The 15,286-nt window shown below is 46.1% G+C and overlaps 1 protein-coding gene across 5 annotated transcripts in view; it reads left to right on the forward strand.

Moving 5' to 3' along the window:
- The window catches only part of MCPH1 (microcephalin 1), a 170,629-nt gene that overhangs the window by 38,624 nt on the left and 116,719 nt on the right, over positions 1-15,286 (forward strand). For all 5 annotated transcript variants that reach the window (XM_040966777.1, XM_040966776.1, XM_040966778.1 and 2 more), the window contains one exon: positions 14,129-14,166. In XM_040966777.1, coding sequence (XP_040822711.1) covers positions 14,129-14,166 — 38 coding nt within the window. The remainder of the gene's footprint in view (positions 1-14,128; positions 14,167-15,286) is intronic.

Below are 15,286 nucleotides of genomic sequence, written 5' to 3' on the forward strand. Positions count from 1 at the left end.
GTAGAAACATGCTAGATGTCTTTCTGGGGCTTTCTGTTTTGTCTTACTGGAAATGAAGCACAGACTGGAAAGCAGCTGAGCTAAAGACTGCAGGGAGAGAAATGGTCTGTAGTGCAAACGACTCCGGGCAGGCTGACCGGGGCTGCTGGGCCCTCTTGAGAACTCTGTTGGTGGCTGCAGCCGCGTCCCTGCTTTGTTTCCCTGTTTGTAGTCTTGCATGTTGCCACGTGGCTCCTTCTTTGGGTAGGAAGGATAAAGGCCTCTGTGAGGAGCATCGAGATACTCCATGCTCAGCGCGTGTCTCTGCTCGCTCTGTGACTGCCTGTCCACAGCGCTGCCTAAGACTCTCCCGTTTGCCGTTCTGGAGTGTCTGCTTGCTGCCCTCTGTGGTTTTCTTCTTGGCAGAGCAGACATGTCTGTTGTATCTCTGTTATTCAGAAATTATAACACCTGCCGTTTAGAAGTGTTCAGTAAGCTTTGATTGTGGAGTGACTTGTCAGCACAGTGCTGCTTCATCCTGACCGAGCCCAAGCATGATGTCTGTTCCAGCATTGTGGTATGGTAGGTGAAGCTGCCTCTTGCAACGCCGGCATCCCATATGGGCACTGCTTTGAGTCCCGGCCTCTGTACTTCTGACCCAGCTCCCTGCTAATGTGCCTGGGAGGGCAGTAGATGGCCACCTGAGTGGCTGGGCTCCACACCGGTGTTGGAAGGCTGATGAGGTTTCAAGATCCTGGCTTCAGCTGACCCATCCCTGTCCGTGGTAGCAGATTGAGGAATCTCTCCCCACCTCCCACCTTCTCTCTCTCCTCCTTACTCTCCTTCCTTTCTTTCCTCCCCCTCTCCTTCACTCCTTCCCCTTTCCCCTATAACTATACCTTTGAAATAAGTAAATAAATGTGTTTTTGCTTTTTAAAGCATGAAATTTGACTTTTTCATTGGTTCGCAGTGGGAATTATGTTTCTGACACCGGCCTGCCTGGGAATAGGCCTGGGCTTCCTGGGTGGGGGTGGCAGTGCTGTGGATCAGTACAACACAGGTGAGCTGTGCTGCCGTGCTTATGCATATTAGCAAAAAACAGCTCAGTGAGCAACGAGCACAGGATAGTACTTACCTTTGAATATCTCCCTCGCTTGGTTCTTAAAGAGCTGGCTTGCTACGCAGACTGCCTGGCCCACAGGAGGCCTGCTGCCGGCAGGGAGGCAGCTCTCGCAGCAGGTACTGTGTCTTGTCAGCAGAGGGCGTGAGACCTGGATTTTCCTCCCATCCCTGCCTTGCTTCCAGGTGTTTCTTACTTGTCCACCATACCGTCTTCTCTAGAGAATCCAGCGCTCTCCAGGGCCCGTCAGCCAGGTTGCACTTGAAATCGCCTGGAATAAAAATGAGTCAGACACACTGATCCCTGGCTCACATCCCACACTTCCAAAAGTTGACCCTGGCCAATAGGACTTTAAGAGCAAAATAAACTTAGGGGCTGATTCTGATGTGCAGCAAAGGTGATCATCCACTGCTTTCGGGACTGAAGTATAATTTTTTTGTTTGCTTTTTAAAGACTCATTTATTTTTTATTGCATAGTCAGATAAACAGAAAAGAGGAGAGACAGAGAGGAAGATCCTCCGCCCAATGATCCACTCCCCAAGGGACTGCAATGACCAGTGCTGCGCCGATCCGAAGCCAGGAGCCAGGAACCTCCTCCAGGTCTCCCACCACACAGGCTCAGGGTCCCAAGGCTTTGGGACGTCCTCGACTGCTTTCCCAGGCCACAAGCAGGGAGCTGGATGGGAAGCGGAGCTGCTGGGACTTGAACCAGCACTCATATGGGATCCCGGAGCGTTCAAGGCGAGAACTTTAGCCACCATACTGGGCCCTAAAATGTAATGTTAAGAAATAGTTTATCCTGGAAGAAATGTTTGTTTCCCCAAACTCCTTATAAACCAGTTATTTCATTTTTTTTAAAGACTTTAAAAGTGAAAATAAAAATCCAGATTTGTTTGCTTACAGATTCAGTATTTTAAAAGGACATGGGGGAAAAAAAGGTTTATTTTTCTTTGAAAGGCAGAGTTACAGAGAGAATTGGAGACAGAAAGTCCTCTGCTGGTTCACTCCCCAGATGACCACCACAGCTAAAGCTGAGCTGGTCTGACACCAGGAGCCAGGAGCTTCTTCAGGTCTCCCAAATGGGTGCAGGCGCCCAAGGCTGAGAGCTGTCCTCTGCTGCTTCCCCAGGCCACAGGAAGGGGCTAGATCGTAAGTGGAACAGCTGGGACGTGAACTGGCACCAGTGTGAGGTACAGGTGCCACAGGAAGTGGCTTTGGTTAGCTGCACCACCCACCGACCCCAAAAACAAAAATGTACGGAACAATGGAGAGAGATCATGGCTTAGCACTTAAGAAGTTGAAAGATGAATTATACGTATTCCTTAAAACACAATCTTAGATCTCAAAGCAGAAAAGCAGCAAAGCTTCCTGATCCTTGAGAAGGAGCTCATGTGTACATCTTATGTGCACACAAACACTAGATTAAATTCCCCAGTATTGAACACCCAGAAGGATTAGAAGCATTCACTTGGTGAGTTAAAGGGGTTTGACCTATAACTTACAAATACAATGTTGGCTGTGTTAATACGGCTGAGAGGTTGTTTTGCTCATCTTCTTAGCAAATGGTTCTTTCTTGTTTCAATTTGTACTTTTTTTTGGCTTCAAATCCAATTATTTTTGCTGTGACTTTTACCGTTTTCTGTGATTCATGAATAGATCATTTCTGTGAGACACTCTGATGATTTCTAAGTACCTGATGTCGGTGTCCTTTCAACACTGCTTCTGCGTCTCGTGAGCGTTCACGTTCTTGTTTCTTGTCGTTTCCTCAGCACCACATGGGTCATGCAGTAGCATCAATTTGTACAAGGCTTTTGATTTTCCTTTCCATCACTTCAGCGATGCATTAATCATTCTGTAGCATCTTGTTTAACTTCAGGTTGATGTTGTGGATTGTGTTTTCCGGCTCAAGGGGATGTGTATCAGAAGTGTAGCAGAGACTGACATGTCCAGCTGTGAAGACGTGGTGCAGTGTGCATCTCTGCATCCAGACCAAAGGAGGACTCCCAGGGAAACTTGAAAATATCCTGACAGTAGGATGCTGGACTCTCTGCCACGGTCCATGCTGCAGTGTCGGGAAACACTTCAATAGCAGAATGATGGACTTGTGTCTACTCATGAAGACCATGTCCATGTGTTGATTGTCCTTTGTTTTACAGCTGTCCATCAAAGTAAACTGTCCCTGCCTGTCCGCATTCCTCCTGAAGGATTGCTAAGTGCCTTCAGTGAAAGCAGATATTCCCAAATGTGTCCCTCCCTGGGTTTATTGGCCACCGTCTCGCGTGGGTTAGGAGGAGGAGGGCAGGGAGCTGGTTTGAGATGAGTGCTCATGCTGCTGGTGGGAGTCTGTTGTGGGTGTGGGGTGCAGCCATCTCTTCAGACCCTTCTGGAACCGTGCCCTGCCTTCCCATCAGCAGGCAGGGCTCTGCATGTTACGGTTCCCAAAGCTCACTGGGGCCTTGCTGCCTTGGTCTCGCCTGCCAAGTGCTTTCATCACTTCCAACATCATCAGAACCATCCGACAAGAACCAGGATTCAACCGTGGGCCTTTATGAGTTGGGAGCCTGTGCTCGCAGCTGTTGTTTATTCAGCGCTCTGTCCTCCCCAGAGCAAGTTTTCTATGTCTCAGGTGCATGGAGATGCTGGAAAGAAAACATTTTACAGAGTGCCAGCTCTGTACTGTGAGAGAGCCAGTGGGAATTGCAACTAACTGGAGTCTGACTTCCAGGAGGGCGAAGTGCTGTGATGGAAGGTTCCCTGTGCTCTGGCCAGCAGGAGAGAAAGCTGCTGCACAGGTGCAGTCTGGGAGGGCCAGCCGTGGGCGTGGAAGAAATGGGTGGATGATGAAGCCTTCTTGAAGAAGGAAGATGGGCAAGTCGAGCCACGCTTTGGTTAAAGTAGATAATTTTGCAAGCTGTTTGTCCTCCCAAGAAGTAGATTGTGGAATGAGAGGTTCGCTAGGATAACCAGGAACTCTAATATTTTGTCAAAATGGGTTTACAGTTTGCAGTTCTAGGATTTGGGCTGTCGCCATTAGATGATACCTTTGGCTGGTATTGTACACTCTTGTGGTTTTGATTTTAAATTTAGTCTCTAACTGAGATTGTCAAATGGCAGGTGGTGTTTATTTTTCTTGAAAACAGTGTGAGCATGTTGTTCTTACACACTTAGGGTGTTGTTCTCAAGGAAGTGTTGCAGTTCCCCTCACGATCGCCCATCTAAGTAATTTTCCCTGTGGGGATCTGCTATGTGCTGGGAGATGGGCCGCTTCGGGTGGCCTCACTTGACTATCGTGCCCTTGACAGCCGTTTAGTGATCCAAAATCCGTTACAGAATTGTCTCTTGGCAAAGCACCCAGACCCAGCAGCGGGAGGGCGAGCTTGTTGTGACAGGTGCAGGGCTGGCTGGCAGATAGCTGCGCCCAGAAGCGGTTCAACAGCCAGCTGCCTCGTCCTGCTTCAGGTGCATTCAGCTCCCATTGGTATATCATTTCTTTTTTGTTACTTATTGGAGAAAATAGGTTTACAGAAAATGGTAAATGGAGTCCCAAGTTAAGTAAGTTTCCCGTATTCAGCACAGAATGTTGGATTCTGTACCCGTTATAAAGTGTATGGTTCCAAAGTCATCACACGGCTTTGGCTGGAGGTGGTGCGCGTGAGGGAAGCCGGAGTGGATCCTCTGGTGCCCTTGGTGGTCATCTTGGCCCGCTGCGGCCAGCGGTAGTGCAGACTAACCACTGTGAGAGAGCCATGAAGGAGGGCCTCTCTTGCTCCTGGCCAAGGAGACGTGTGCAGACCCACTGCAGTAGATTCAGCTGCTGGTCTCGTGTGTGTGTCTTTCTGTTCTCGTGGGAAACAGGAGAGCCTTTATCTCCTGGTTCACTCTTCAAATGTGCAGTAGTCAGGGCGGGGCCAGGCAAAGCCAGTGTGTCCGCCTAGGTCTTCTGCAGACGCTGTTGGCCCATCACCTGCTGCCCCCCAGACATTAACAGGAACTGCTGCTGTCTTTTGAGGTGCTGCTTGTTAAACACACGTTTGAAGCATGTTAGCTAATGATGGTAAGCCGTGGTAACTTGATTTAGAAATGATCTGAGCTTTGCAGACTCAGCTTGAATGCTTGTGTTCATGGGGAGTGAGTGAGAGCTGAGGATGCATGGAAGGCTCAGTCCTGGGGCTGGTGCAGTGGCACGGCAGGCAGAGTACTCCTCCAGGCAGATTCCTGGGTTCCCCACTTCCTGTCCAGCTCCCTGCCTGTGGCCTGGAAAAGCAATGGGGGACCCCTGTCCTTGAGTCCCTGCACTCATGGCACAGACTTGGGTGAAGCTCTAGGCTCCTGTCACATTTGAGGGGTGAACCAGTGGATGGAGGATCTTTCTCTCTCTCTCTCTCTCTCTCTCTCTCCTCTCTCTAAAAATAAGTACATATATGTAATTTTTAGAAACACTCAAGGTCAGGCTTCCCCCGTGCAAGGGCCTGTTCTCCAGGGAGCTGTGCATCCCGCCGCAGTCTTCTGCCCCGCCCGCAGCACCCCTGTGGACCCCAGCGTCCGGCTGCTGCTCTTACCAGTAACTGCTCTGGGAACATGACTCACTTGTATCCATATGATGTGAAGGGAAGTCGTCCTGGGAGGTTTCTGGAAAAAGCGTTGTCTCACTGGAGATAGCTCTGGGAAGCAGGGGTGGATGTGTGTCCTGGAACAGCTACAGCTCAAGTGCGAAGCCAAGGCCGTGAACCGAGGAAGGGGCAGCGAGGGAGGGGAGGCGGCCTGTTTCCACTGACATCAGAGGTATTCCCCAGGGTTGCTGGGCTGGGACGCGCCTTGTGCACGTAGGTATCTAGGCACGTCCTTGTGGACAGGCGGGGTCCCCTCCAGCCATGGTGGCAGCCCCCTTCGTCCAGGCCACTTCCCAGAGCAGCAGCTGCCTGCTTCCCCAGCGCGAGGCATCTGTGACAGGCTTTGCTGAAATCGTCATCACACTCCTGAGCGGTTTCATGGATTTAGGAACATAAATGGCTGGGTATTAACTCCAGGAAAATTTCAGCTTTTACGAAGAGTAAAGATAGCTTTCTTCTGAAGGAAAAGAGTTAAAACCAAGGAGTGACAGAACGTGTAATTCAAAGTCAATGAAGCATATTTAGGGAGTCATTTAAAAAGAAAAAAAAGCAGAATATGAGGCAATTCAAACAAATAATTGGCAGATGCTTTTGTGGCTTTTCAATGTGACTTAAGATTCAGTTCATAAATCATGAGTGTGAGGAAATGGCACGGTGCTGCTGGCGGCTGCCGGATCCCGGAGGCCCAGCGCGAGCATGCCTCACCCTGCCTTCATGCTGCTGATGGTCCGTTTCGGCAGGTCTTTTTCTTGCAGTCATGCCCTTTTATTTTTCTATGGGAATAGTTTCTGATTGTATCTTTGCCAGTGTATTTATTATGATGATTTAATTTTACTCAAAAGCAGTGAAGCCTGTCTCAGCATTGTTACAGTTATGCGGTTGTGTCATTTCTTTTTCTTTTTCGGGTTGATGTTTTTTACTACGTTGTTTGAGTTAACTTTCAGCAGCATGGTGGGATTGTGGATGAGGGAAGTACTTCGGAAATGGTTTGTAGGGTGAACTGGGGTGCCACAAGAGGCGCTAGGGAGTTGGGCCACATGCCTGCTGCCCAAACACCAGTAACTGGCTGTGCCTGCTCCCTCCCTCGAGCTTGTTCAGTGAGTTTGGGCTTGTTCGCAGAGTGATTTAGTGCGTCTGCTGTCCCCTCAACGCAGACAATTTGAACAGTTGTTTATGGAGGCTTTCTTTATTTGCTCAAAGCTTTGTTTATGTTTTTGAAAGGTAGAGTGACACACAGAAAGAAGTCCCCCCCATTTAGTTCTTTCCCCACGTGGCTGGATCCATCAGAGCTGGGCCACTGCAGAACCAGTTGCCGAGGGCTCCATCCTGGTCTTCGGTGTGGGTGGCAGTGACCCAAGCACTTGGGCCATCCCTTTGCCCGGCATGTTGACAGGGCGTCAGATTAGACGCAGGGTAGTCAGAACATGACCTGCTACTCCATACAGGATTCTGGCATCTGAACCAGGCAGCATAAAGCCGCTGGCTGCAACACCAGGCCCTTGAGCACTTCTTTTTAAAGGTACACCAGAGGACCGGAAGCCGGCTTTGCTGCATCCCTGGCCTCGCCGTGGCTGGTGCTCACGTGTCCTCAGGAATTCTCATTGTATAAATTTTCTGTCCTCCAGTATCAGACAACTACAAAATTAACTTGTGTCCTAACATTTTCATTAGTAATTACAGTGAGGACTTCTAGAACACTCTAGTTTTTGGTTTTGGGTTTTTTTTTTTTTTTTTTTTTTGGTTGATTGTCTTAAGGCTGAGAAGCTAAGTTCAGCGGCCCTGCACCCCATTCTACCTGCTGCTTCTGTCTGAGAGCGTTTCTGTTCTTGAGGTGTGTGGGAAGCATCCTGCGGTTCTCGCCGGCATCTGTGAAGGCTGGGACGCTGAGGCAGGTGACAAGCCAGCTGTCCAGGAGAAATTTCTAGGCATATTTGAATTCATTCTCAGATTCTTCAGGTGACCTTCATGAAAATGATTAACCGACCCTCCGTCTAGGATGCGCCCGCCACTCTGTGCAGCCTGTGCTTTCCTTATTATACCTTGGCTAGCTGATGTATGGGAGAAATGCTTTCCTTGGTCATCTTTGGGTCTTTGAGTATGCCTAAAGATTAAACTGATAAATACAGATTAAAGGAAGTCTGGAGATTAATTTCAGTTTGCTGTGCCTTGAGACTCTTCCTAAGGAAATGAAGACCTACTGGTAATTCACACGTGGGTGCTTGTTACGCCTTGCCTAGCTGCTCCCTGACTTGCCCTCTTAACATCAGACGCATAAGAGGAGCCGACTTTTGAGTAACCGTTTACCAGTGCTACTGTGTTAGCATCCTGCGTGGAAGGCTTCTGTGAAAGCATAAAATGTGAATTATTGCTGGAACTTATTTTTATCACGAAGGTGGCAATTTACTGAAGTTTCCCTGTAAAAATGCAACTGGGTCATCAGAAGCAAAAGTGTAGCAACAGATTTTGATTGTTTCTTAGGATCACAAGTTTGACAAAGCAGACATTGGTTATAAACCATCTCAGCAATTTTAGAACAGTCACCACAGCATGTTCTTTCATAATTTGAGTTATTTTGTCTGCTTCCTAAAGAGTAACAAAATAAATAACATTTGATAACAAATGTTAAGGATTCAGGAAGGACCTAGTGTCCGTTTAAACCCTCCCTGAGGTTATATTTAATGATGATTCAATGTTTTACACAACAGTTGCTGTAATCCAGCTACATAGGGCTGTTTTAAAAATAGATTATCCTTGGTAGCTTGAGTTGGATACTTTTTCTTAAGATTTATGTCACATGTTATAAAGGCAGAATTAGAGGGAGGGGTGGAGGGAGAGAATGAGAGAGAAGTCTTCCATCAGCTAATTCACTCCCCACGTGCCCTCAGTCGCTGGGGCTGGACCAAGCTGAAGCCAGGAGCCTGGAACTTCTGGCTCTCCCGCGTGGTGCACTTGGGCCGTCCTCTGCTGCTTTCCCAAGATGTGAGTAGGGAGCTGGATGGGAAGCGAGCATCTGGACTCCGCCAGCGCCCATAGAGGATGCTAGTGCTGCCGATGGTGGCTTTCTGCACTGGAGTTTGATCACCACAGACATGGTGCTGACTTGGATCATTTTGTGGAGATCATTCCAGTTATGCATCTTCCCAGTTTCAGCACTGGCTGACTTAGCGTGAAAATCTGCCCAGACATTTCCTTGGTGTTCAGTTCATTCTTGTTCTGCTTGGTTAACTTTATAAAACCAGTTAGTTTCTTCATTAGAGTTCTGGGAAGTCATACCCAATCCAAAGATGTGATAAGATTTATAGGAATTTCATGCAATTTCTGGAACAGATGGTGCTAACCTGTAAGCACAGATTAATGAAGTTTCAGCCTCACTTGCTTTTAAACAATGCTTCCCATCTGATTTAGCATATCAAGTACGTCTAGCTAGCCTTCAGTCGTGTTGGCTAAATGCCTTTGATTGGCCCCATTGCTCCGCCTTTATTCATCTGACTTTTAATAACCATGTAGCATTTTTTTTTTTACTTTGAATTTTCATTTCTGATGTGATGACTCAGGCAAGCACCAAGTGGGACACTTACCTCTGAAGTCCACAGAAGTTAGGTTTCGGGTCTGTTGAAATGGAGGTACTGCTCGATAGAAAGCCCAGTCAAGCCTCGGCCCTTCATTGAGAGCGTGAGCTGATTAAGATGCAGAGGAGACACTGCTATGAAATTGTGGAGTGGAGATTTCCGTGGAAAATGTCAGGTGTTGTTTGTTTGTTTTCACAAAATAACTCAAAATAGCTGTGAAGAGTCCATTTTATCATGGAGTTTTGTTGAATTATAGAGCTTTAGTTAGGATATGGAGACTCTTAGTCTTTCAAATAAATTTTTTCGAAATGTGCATCTTTCAGTTAATTTACAAACTAAGTTAGATTGTAGTTCATTACGTAAGGATTCAAAATTTCGAAGTGTTCTCAGGCCAATTTTAGTTGAATTTAAGAACTATAAAATAAAAGCAGACTAACAAAGCAGGTTATGTGTTCTGTCTCACCCGCGGGCACCTTCGTCCCTGGAGTCTTGAACACCAGAGGAGCAGAGCTTTCAGCCAGACTCCAGCCAGACTCTGCAGCAGCATTCCCAGAAATGGGGAATGGTTCATCCAGAAATGAAACAAAGCAAAACTGTGGGAGAGGTGGAGATTGAAATCAGGGAAAGGAAGTTGGAGAGGTTCTGTTCCTTCTGGGAACTTCGAGAAAGCAGAAGAGGCGGTATGCAAGCTTGTGCTGTTGGCAAGGCGCGCCTCACAGTGGCAGGTGGGCTGTCAGGGGAAGGCCCTCAGAACTGCGCCAAAATGATTTCTTCAAGGTATGATCCCATTCTCTGCGTAATGCAAGATTATTATGTGTTGAATATTTTATGATCTTCATAGAAGGAACTGGAAGCAGTTATGTTCTATTCAAGGGAGATGAGGAACAGCCGGCCACTCTGGTAGATTGTCAGGAGTGCTGAAATAGCTTCGTTAATAAATTCAGAACTGACTTTTTTTCCCAGTGGGCAAGGGGAATTAGTTTAATTTTCCCCAGACAGAATTTGTATTTCTATTAGCAAAAATCACTACTATCAACTTTCTGCTACTTAGCTTTGTGAAATAACGCACGTGTATCACCCCCGAGTCAGTTCATCTTCTAGCATATGTATGAGAGTGGAAGGATTCACATTGCAGTTTTTCCCTACAGCCCTGATTTTACAACTTTTATCTTACTGTATTTCTCATATATCTATCTATGTCTTCGTTCATCAACTGTCCAATTTTTTTTTCAAAAAATTTCATTTCTCCACGTGCTGCGATATGAATGAATGTGGTTATAGGGGCCTCCTTGATTCATCAAGACCTGTGCTTTGATGTTGGACATACCATCCTCCGGAATAAAGAGAAATAAATTTCTTTATGACTTATAAAGTCTTTGGTAATCAGTTATGTTAGCACAAGATGAACCCAAACAGTTTGCCCCCTGTTACTGACATGCCTGCTAAAATCCATGGGTCGCTGCTTTCAGGTCTTTCTGTTATTTAGGCCACAATTGCTCATCATATGAATTTCTATTTTTAGCTTCTTGAAGAACTACCAAGTGGTTTGCCATGACAGTTGTTCCATATTACGTTCCCCCCATTAGTATACAAGGTTTCCAACTTTTCTACTTCCTTTTCAACACTTTCTATTTATACCTTTGATCTATTTCGAGTTAACTTTTATGTATCATATAAGACGACAGTCTGTGTTCACTTTTTGCACGTCGGATGTCCGGCTTGCCCATGCACTAATAGTGACCATAGCTTGAGGGTCCACTTCTGGACTCAGTGCTATTGAGTTGGGCTATAAATCTTTTCCTTAGGCCTAGGCCAAACAATTTTCAAGTTGAAGATTATGAGTCCTCAAAATTGTTGTTCCTTTTTTCAGATTGTTTTGACTATTCTGAATTCCATGGGATTTCATATGAGTTTTAGAATTTCTTCATTTCTACCCAACAAACACACTGATTATTTAATAAAGATTTCATTTAATTTGTATTTGTTTTAGCTAGTGCAGTCATCTTAATAATATTGTGTCTTCTAACACATGAACACTGGGTATCCTTCCATTTATTTAGGTTATTTAGCATTTCTTTGTTAAGTCTGTTTCTTTGAAAAGCAGAGAGAACCTCCCAAGTGCCCAGTACAGTTGATTCTAGCCTATCCCTGAAGTCTGAAATCTGCAACTTCATTCCCGTCTCCTGGCGAGGTTGGATGAGTGGGGAGGAACCCGGGTGCTTGGGCTGTCACTCATTATGCCGTTCCAGAAGGCATCCGGATGGAAGTAGAAAAGCAAAGGCCTGAGCTCCGCAGAGATGCTGCAGTGGGTGGCTCAACTCAGCTCCAGCCGTGCATCCCTGAGCAACATGGATCACTGTCAGCGTACAGATCTTACCTCCTTGACTGTCATTCCTTGCTGTGTTAGTGTTGTTTTTAGATTGCGCATTACTAATTTATACAAATAAATCTGATTTTTGTGTTGATCTTATAGTCACAACTTTGTTAAATTTATTACTTCTAGATGTTTATTAGCTGCCTTAGGGGTTTCTGTGTATAAAGTCTTCTCATGAAAAGAGTTTTACTGTTTTGTTCCAATTGGAGTCTTGTTTATTTTTGTTTGGTTTGGGACATGTTAGTTTTAGGATCCTTATTAGACTTCCGATGACAAGCAGGCTGAGTATTGGAGTCTGAAGGTCAAGGTTAGGCTTGTGTAATGAAATGAAATTGGAAATTGTCAGTGTATGTCTGGAATTTTTTTTAATATAAACTTATTCTGTTTATGGTGTTTGCGTAGTTGAGAAGGATGTGCACACATGTGGACCACTGATCAGGGTGGGCAGGGTCGAGGCAGGGGAAGCGGATGAGACAACTGCTCGCAACCCTTTCATTCCTCCTGTGTCTGGGGAAGGGAAAGCGAAGGGGAGAAGACTGCGCCCAGCAGCCTAACCACATGAGCACCCAGAAATGGCGGAAGGTCACTCCATGTCATCCCTGGGTCCCCACTGTGGAGTATGTTCCTAGGATACTGCTTAAGTGGATTCCATAGAGACGCTGTTGATTTCATTGCTGCAGGCTTGGGGAAATAATTCCAAGGTTCATTGGCTGACGTCATCTGCCCTAGAGTTTCCACTCGCCCAGACACTTGCTGTCAAAGGTTGGCTGGGAGTGTTGTCCAGTTTGTTCTACCATCCGTGGAACTTCTGTCCTGTGCACGCCTCAGTGATCTGTCCTGTCCCCCTTGTGCATCTGGCCATGCTGTGCTCTGCACAGGCTTCAGCAGCCGAGGAGACCCGGTTCTGCCATGTCTGGAATTTAAAGCCACGAGGTTTCCTCAGAAATTAGGTCGGGGATGAGAACAGGTCAAGGAGAGAAGCAGTCCCGAGTCCTGGAGAAGACAGCTAGTATCCTAGAAGTCAAGTTGCAGTCAAGGTGATTTTTTCTGTCTGCGTGCCTTCTTCCTAGAGATGGAAAACTTCTGCATGTGGAACTCCACAAGCTTCTTAGGAAGGGTCTGCGGGACACACTGAGGTGGGTCACATCAGGCGAGGGTGAGGTTGGAGAACAGGATTAGAGTGCAGTGAGGATCTTACATGATGACTAGAGACTCCCAGGTCGGGGAGGGCCTTGCCTCTTGACAGGTGGCACGCAGACCCTGCCGTGCCCACCACATTTCTTCATCTCCAGCCCTCTGAATGCGTCTTGTTCTCTTTTGCTTCACATTGTGTGTTCAAGTCATGAGTGAGCATGCAGTGGTTCATAGTTCTGGCATACAGTGAGTTGCGTTTGTTGAAGTATCCTGTGAAATACTGAAGCACAGGAGTAATATGGTTCAGTTTTGCTTTTAAATATATATGTATATCCACACATAAATGCATGTATTCAAAGAATGAACATATTTTAAAGGACTGAATTGCTAAAGACTAATCATTTCTGGCTGATAGAAGTAGAGTTCATTCATACTGTTATTTTGTATTTTTTTAAAAAATTTATTTATATTTATTACAAAGTCAGATATTCAGATAGGAGGAGAAACAGAGGAAGATCTTCTGTCTGATGATTCACTCCCCAAGTGACCACAATGGCCGGTGCTGTGCTGATCCGAAGCCAGGAGCCAGGAACTTCCTCCAGGTCTCCCACATGGGTGCAGGATTCCAAAGCATTGGGCTGTCCTTGATTGTCCCTCCAAGCAGGGAGCTGGATGGGAAGTGGAACTGCTGGGATTAGAACCAGCGCCCATATGGGATCCTGGCACTTTCAAGGCGAGGACTTTAGCTGCTAGGCCACACCGCCAGGCCCTATTTTGTATTTTCATAGCATTTCCATTTTCTAATGTCAGCGCATCTCACATAAGTGAAATCATCTTTTATTCACATCAGTGTTTGTAATTCCTGGTAAAGTACATTGGATGCTTCTGAGTGTGAGGGTCCGGCTTGGCCCTTGTGCCAGAGGCAGAGGCACTGCTGTGCACTGGTGGTGTCTGGAGTGAGCCTGTGGCTGCGTTTCAAGTGTGGAGTTCCACCTGCAGAGCTGCCACTGTAAACTCTGGTGAAGGGCCACGGTCAGGGGGAGCCAGCCAGGCCGGTGGGTGGCAGGCAGAGCAGAGCTCTGGAGGGCAGTGTGTGTGTGTGCTCTCTGGGCACACGTCTGTGTTATTGTAGATTGGTTCGGTGCTAGCATCTGGATTTCTATCTCTTGTGCTCTTTTTTTCCAGGAATATAAAGGTTTTTTTTTCTTTGATATATGCTTAAATATTTGTTTTTAAGTGATGATAACTTCTCAAAAAATTTGAAAATAAAGTTTATTTCTGTGGGGAAAATATTTTTCATATGTCTGACTGTTTTTTGTTCTTTCTCTTTTGACAACTCTAGCCAACAAGAACATTAGTCATGACAAGCATGCCATCTGAGTAAGTACTCGCTGTTTTGATAACTTTGTATTATTCTCTCATGTCCTGTCACACTGTGGACTTGCAGGCCATTCCTAGTTCTGAACCTTGTTGCTTTTATTCCAAATCCTTAATATCTCAGTTCGAAGATGACTGGAAATGAAGAATGTGTTGAAGTGGAGAGCTCATTGCTAGGCACCCCATGCCCCTTTAGGCAGCAGAAGCAACCCTGGGGCTGTCTTCCCTGCCCCTTGGTGGCCCCCTGAACGCCTCTCTCCACCACTCACACTTCAAGAATGTTCAGGAAGCAGCGCAGTGCTGGTGGGGACGGTACATTACAAATCATCCAATAAAGGGATGGCTGGTGAACAGGGACATATTTTTAAGGTCTGTATTTGCTTCCTAAGTTGGTTGGTTTCTCTTATCCATCAGTCATTTTATTTCCAGCCTAAGTTTACTCTGGAAATTCAAATGAAAGTTAAATCTTGATTCCAGCTTATTTATGATTACTCAGAAACAATAAGGTTTTAGGATGCCTGAATGCCCCCAAATTACTTTTATTTATATTTATTATATAAATTGTGACAGATCAGAATGTTTGGCTATTTTTGTGCAGACAGGGAAGGAAGTTTATGAAAGTGGTAAATACCGTTTTGAAAAGGCTGTTCCGTCAGAAATAATGTACGAAGTTCAAGATAGGCCTATTGAACAAAATTCAGTATTATCTGCTCAGTACTTTACAAATGAAACTTTGTTTTAGAAATTCCCATTTCCCAGGACATATGGACTCATTCATGTGGGTTCCTTTCTGAAGAGCTGTGAGTTTTAAGGTGAAATATGTTCGTAATTCCTGACTTCCTGCTTTCTTGCCCTCTTGATTATGTTAGCTATGATGTGGCAGACACCCCGCCTTTCAATAAACTGAGGAGGGCGGGGAAGGAAACAAACCCATGGCCACTAGGATGGCCAGCTCTAGCCAAAGCTTTTTTTTTTTTTGATCCATTTATTTATTTATTTGTAAGGCAGTTACAGGAGGTCATTCTCCCATCTGCTCCCCCATCCCTGACCCACTCCCCATGTGGCCTCATCGGCCAGGGCTGGGCCAGACTGAAGCCAAGAAACTGAAACCCCATCTGGATCT

This window comes from Ochotona curzoniae, unplaced genomic scaffold (assembly GCF_017591425.1).
Source record: "Ochotona curzoniae isolate NIBS_2020 unplaced genomic scaffold, NIBS_Ocur_1.0 scaffold_4506, whole genome shotgun sequence".
Classification (NCBI taxonomy): Eukaryota; Metazoa; Chordata; class Mammalia; order Lagomorpha; family Ochotonidae; genus Ochotona; species Ochotona curzoniae.